Genomic DNA, 5,910 nt, shown 5'->3' on the forward strand with positions numbered 1-5,910 from the left:
TTAAATTGGTTTGGATATTTCAAATATAGAGTGTTTTAATTCTAGCTGTTCAAATCTTGTTTCCTAGAGAACCCTCCTTCTTTAACTTGCTTTTGAGGTCATAGCTCACTAAAAGTAACTTTTTTCGTGACCATTTTATAAATTTAAGTGCTTAGATATTGTACTATTAATTGCCTGAGATGATGTTTGAGGTTGGTAAAGCTAATCCTTAAAATGTTTTTTTTTTTTTTTCTTTTAAACTCGCATTGCTTTTATTGTGCTCTTAAAGAGGTTGTTTTTCTTTTTTTAAGGAAATAGCTCAATAACTTTAAACAATTTAACGTCTCTTGCGATATAATGACGGAAGCTTGTAAATGCTGAACAGAGTTTGTGGTTTTCCCCATTGCCTGTTTATTCTACCTTAACTAAATTATTCAATGTCTAGCTGGTAGAACTAAAGAGCAAGTATAGTAAACCAATACAAACAAGAAGAAAATGCAACCCATTCTTAATCACCTACAAATTTGTTCTCATGTACATTTACATACTACTTACTGAACATCAGAGTTATGAGAACAGCAACCAAAAATCCTAAAGATGAACCTTTTGTGTGAAGTGTTGGGGACACTTAGTTTGTTTTTGTTTGTGATAAAGACTGTAAATAGCTTTTTGTTAATGGCTTTTTCCTTTTAGTCTCTTTTCCTTTCTTTTTTTTTATTGTAGTATGTAATGCGTTGCTGCAAAACTTGGTCGGTCCCCAGTTATTCAGAGGCATCTCAAGTGCTTTGTTTAATTTGCTTGCTCTCTAACCTGTTTGACCTCTAACCTTGGTGCTGTTCTCTTCCCTTTCCCCCTCTGTCTTTATAGAGAGGTCTGAAGAATGTATTTGACGAGGCTATCCTAGCTGCTCTTGAGCCGCCTGAAACTCAGCGAAAACGGAAGTGCTGTATATTCTAAAAAACAAAAACATATCCGACTCTCTTCTGCGACTTCCTTTTCCCCTTCTGTAGAAAATGACTCTTGACATAAAATAAAATCTAAACAAACTAAAGTTGCAACTTTTAAAATTCCTGTGTCTGCTTCCTATTACCTTCTAAGGAATCTTGCTTTCTTGTAAATGTGTGTTCTTTTCCTTCTTCCAAGGACAATTGCCTGCGTATCTTGCGTCATTTCATACTTGGTTCCCGGAAGAAAACTTTCTTACATTAGTGCAGAATTACAGATTAGTCATTGGAGTTATTTAAAAAAAACATGTTTCATTCTGTATTCAAATGTTCTTGGGGGGTGGTCTTTGTCCACGTTTTAGCAGTGTTCTGCACCTTTAAAGTAAGACATTGATCCAGAGTATTCTCCATATTTCATATCCGTGTGTTTCTTCCTTATTTTTGTACTGTTACTGTTCAATTGAATGTCAGTTCTTTGAGGTTTGAAGCTGGTTGTTTCAGCCTGTTGTTGCTGGCAAAATTAAACTTATTGAGATGTGTTTGAAAAGGAGATCTGGGAAAATGAATTACAATTTTTTTAAACTTGTAAAAGTGGTTTGTGAAATGAAATAAAGGAAAAGTGAAATGCCATTACTTGTTTGTACTAAGGTGTTTTCCTTCCTTTTCTTTGCAGAGTTTTAAATAATAATATATTATTATTAAAACTGTCTTATTAATTAACCAGTTTTACTTAACCTAGCACAAAGTTATTCTTGATGACTGAGACTAAAACATTGTGGATGCTTCCTTTACTCATTGCACTGACCTGTAATTTCAGGTCCAATGTCCATGTTCAGAGTACATGTTAGTGTAGGGATTATGATTATTGTCCTGTATAGGCACCTTTTGGTACAGTCTGAACTGATATCAAGTTGCAAATATGAATTGTTAAAATAAAATTCAGTTTTATTTGAATAAGATTTATTATTTTGTAGAATAGAATTTCTTAATCTATCCATTACATTCTGTGCACTGTGGTTATTACTTAATGTGGTGAACTCTTACTTGCAAAGTTAGTATTGAGTTTTATTTTTAATAAACACTTGCATGCATATTGAGGAATGCCATTGTGCATTTTATATCTGAAAGTGATGAGCATTAGGGACAAGAAACATGTTCTAGATGAGGATCTGCAGCTTTAAATTTATGTGGTATTCACGTGTTCCCCCAGCTGGGATTAATGATTCTACTTGTTAAACAATCTTTAGCACTGTCAGTATAAGCCTCCTTCATTGTATCTGTACCTCCACTTTCTTGTCTTATGTTGTAAAATGTTTCGAATTATGTAAAGATCATTAGATTTAGTATATATATATATATATATATATATATATATATATATATATATATATATATATAGACCATTTGATTTTGGACTTTGCCAAATTTTTTTACTATGAGCAAAGCTTAGAAAGAATAGTGACTGCACACTTTAAAATGATCTTGTAAATGGTAGAAAAATACAGTATTGTGCATGAGAGATGTGCTAAAATACCTGATATTTTTGTTTACTGGAAGCAAGTGAGTGAATTGAATAGTTATTTCATGTCAGATTATGAAGATGTATATAGTTAATCAAATAGTAGTTCTTTTTTAATGTTTGATTAGAGCAGCTTCATTAGATGATTACTGTTTACAAAATGCTACAAACACTGGTGCAGTTTTAGCTTCAGTGCTCATTATAAATATTAAATGTTTGACAAAACTGCTAGAAATTCTGTACAGTTCAGTACAGTGATTTATTAGGCTTTAGCCGTTATGACTTGACTGATTTAGGCACATTAAGGAACTTAAATGGAAGTGTGGATTTTTTTTTTCTTTCTTCATGTACAACTCTGCAATAGTTTTTCCCCTTTAAACCAGAGGAAGTTGTATTTACCAATTTTGACTTAGGAGTTCAGTATGCAGTGTAAACCCCCATTACACTACACAAATTTTCCATCATTTTATGGCACAGACTCCATTTACTTAAATGTAGCAAGTTTGGGGTAGCTATAGCACTTCAAGCTGTGTAGTGTGGTATCCCTATCCACTCGGTCAAAGAAGTTGGCAACTCATCCTGACAAAATGTTTGGTTTTGTCTTAAGTAATAAGATTGTGCAGGAGCTGACAGCCATTGAGCACTTGGCTAGAAATACAGTACAGCCCTGCAGAAACGAGGAACGCTAGTGTTTTGGACCATGCCAACTGAACAGAGTCTCGTCTGTATGTCTTGTGTTTTTTGTACTGTGACAGATTTGAAAAAGGTAAATAAATGGGTTGAGACTAGAGATGAACTCAGTCATGCCTGTAAAGCCTTTATACAGCACGAGTGCTGGAGGAGTCTGTGAGCTCGCAATATGGAAATGTGAATAGTGCAAAAAAAGTTCATGCCCATTTGTGTAATTTGTCATCCCCTGCAATTCCTGGTCATGTAATCTGACATCCTCAAGGCAACAAAATCCTGCAATTGCATTAAGTTTGACATCCTTTCCGACCAGACATTGTACAGTGTCAATTCTCTAAGAACCCCAAACCTATCCTTCTTTAAATCTGTAGCTTAATTGTTAACGTCGTAAGGGGGGAAAAATGCTAAGTGTCCTCAACATTTAATCACTGTACCATGCTATTATGATTATTAAGTCTCTAAATTATGCATCTTAAAGAGTTTTAAACGTCTCAAAGTCCTTCTTTGCTACTTACTAGCACAGCCTGCCATAAGTGGATCTTCATTTTTATATAAATCGCCCGCATTAGAAATTGTGCATTATAATTCACAACATACAGCTGGTGTTTTAACTTATACTGAAAATCTTTATTTACAAAGAATAAAAGGCCTGAAGTGGGTTTTAAAATTGAAGTAGTTTCTGTCAAGAGTGGTGTAGTAGCTTAAGCCCATTGCCGTATTCGGTTTTGTACAAGCAGCGTATATAAAAACAGCTTAAGGTATTAACACAGGCTCTTACAAATTTTATAATGAGCCTTTATGTAAAAAAGGCAGAACCTCTCGTTTAATTGCTTGTTACACATATTAACTATTTTAACCCCTTCACCCTTACTTGAACAAATTTTAATTCAGAAAGTTTTTGCTCTGACAAAAATGGTCTTTGAATAATAATAACAAACATAACCCTTGATGAATGTGATATTAATTTTTCTGAGCTACATATGTGTTACTGGGACTAACAGTGTTGTAAAAACAATCTTTAATTTGACATTTATCTGATCATCTTAAAAAAAAATAAAATAAGTTCCATTTTAATTTGGGAATAAAATTTAAATTATGAAACTGTGTTTAAATTTTAAGTCATGCTTATTTTCTTTGAATAATATTAAAGGTGTGGGGCTGCTGAAAAATACTAAAAATACAGAACTCAATTCATCAGTGTTGCAACAAACATTGGAAAGTTGTACATGTTTTGAAGAATGTACTATTTATAAACAATACTGCTGACTTTTTTGTTTTTAATCAGACACACTTGTTGTTGCATCATCTTTGTGCCTTTTCTGAAAAATCATTGTGATGTTTATTGGTTTATTAACTTGTTACCATATGCAGAGATTACATGGAGTAACTATTGAAACAGCGAATATACAACTCTGAAATTTTCAAATGCAGTATATTGTTTTTTGCTACTTTTCCTTTGAGAACAGAGCTTTAATAATTGTTTGCTAATCTAGCCTAAGAATGATGACACTTTAATTGTTTATATTCTGTATTTTTAAGATTATTTTTTTCTGCACGCCTTTACTTTTTTTAATTGTTTTCAGAAAGGACTAAAGAACGTGTTTGATGAAGCAATATTGGCAGCCCTGGAGCCTCCTGAACCCAAGAAGAAACCCAGGTGCGCTCTGCTATGAACCCTGGCCCTCTGTTTTCTCCACAATAAAATGCTGAACCACAGCTTTTACTAAATGAAGAGTGAAAGCATACGACCTGCAATAAAGATAAAAAGAAATTGCCCGGTATGCCCATACTGTACAAGAAGGCACCAAAAGTGTGCTGAGAGTTAGCATCCCCCCCAATGTAACATTGCATTTTTTAATTAATGGTTTATGTATCAAACACTGATCTGTACTTTTTTTTTTTCTAATTTTTTTTCTTCCTCAAGAGCCGCCTGCCGTGATTTTAATATTTTGTAACAGTTGATTGGGATGGGGGGCTAAATGTTAATGTGCTAATGAATCCCGTGTGCCACATTGGAATGTCAAATAGGAATTGCAAATGGTGCACATTGATTACAAGTGTGGAAAGGGGTTTGTAGATTGATAAGACAGACAGAAGCCCAGTACTGTTTTATAAAAATAAAAAAAGCTGGCTTTAAGACTTCAGTAGCCATTTTTAAATCCACTTCTGGAGAAATGGCATGCTATGTTAACTTTCTTTTGAGCTTCTTGATTGGATTGCACAGGGAGATTTCCTTAAATGGAGTTTGAAAATAAAACTGTTCTGTATAGCCTTGCTGGCCTAAATGGCTTTCCAAGTAAAATCAAGTCACCAGCAGAATATCAATTGTTTTCCTTGTCTTTTTTCCATCAGCAAAAGAAAAAATAATGTGTGCAGCACTGAGGTAGTTTATTTAAACTCTTCATGTTAAAGCTTGTGAAAAAAGTGTGTCATGAGCATGGCACATGCTTCCCAGTATTGAAAGAACAAGCTGCTGTTCCATTGTGGTACCTGGGGTAAAAAGGGATTCCTCAGTACTTGTTGTAATGCATGTGTGCGACATTCAGTTCCTGTGGTTAGATTAATATTAATAATATTGTAAACTGATACAAATTGCTGTTGTAGACTTCAGTGTTATTTTGCATTTTTACCAAAACTATTTTGAAATTTTATTTGGAACTATTTCCTTTTCGTAAAATATGCCTTTTCATCTTTCAACATTCTGATCTTGTAACCTCCTTTGGGTTTACCTAAGAGTGTTTGTTTTTTTTTTTTTTTTTTTTTTTTTTATCTTATTTTCTT

The 5,910-nt window shown here is 33.6% G+C and overlaps 1 protein-coding gene across 2 annotated transcripts in view; it reads left to right on the forward strand.

The window, feature by feature from the left end:
* The window catches only part of cdc42 (cell division cycle 42), a 57,157-nt gene extending 51,541 nt beyond the window's left edge, over window positions 1-5,616 (forward strand). Inside the window, exon 6 of one of the 2 annotated variants that reach the window (XM_039755800.1) lies at window positions 4,713-5,616. In XM_039755800.1, the coding sequence (XP_039611734.1) occupies window positions 4,713-4,802 (90 nt within the window). In that variant the 3' untranslated portion in view covers window positions 4,803-5,616. Of the gene's footprint in view, window positions 1-846; window positions 1,500-4,712 lie in introns of those variants that run through there. The other variant, XM_039755801.1, reaches the window with a different exon arrangement.
* Window positions 5,617-5,910: the final 294 nt, after the last annotated feature.

Source organism: Polypterus senegalus, chromosome 6, assembly GCF_016835505.1.
Source record: "Polypterus senegalus isolate Bchr_013 chromosome 6, ASM1683550v1, whole genome shotgun sequence".
Lineage (NCBI taxonomy): Eukaryota > Metazoa > Chordata > Cladistia > Polypteriformes > Polypteridae > Polypterus > Polypterus senegalus.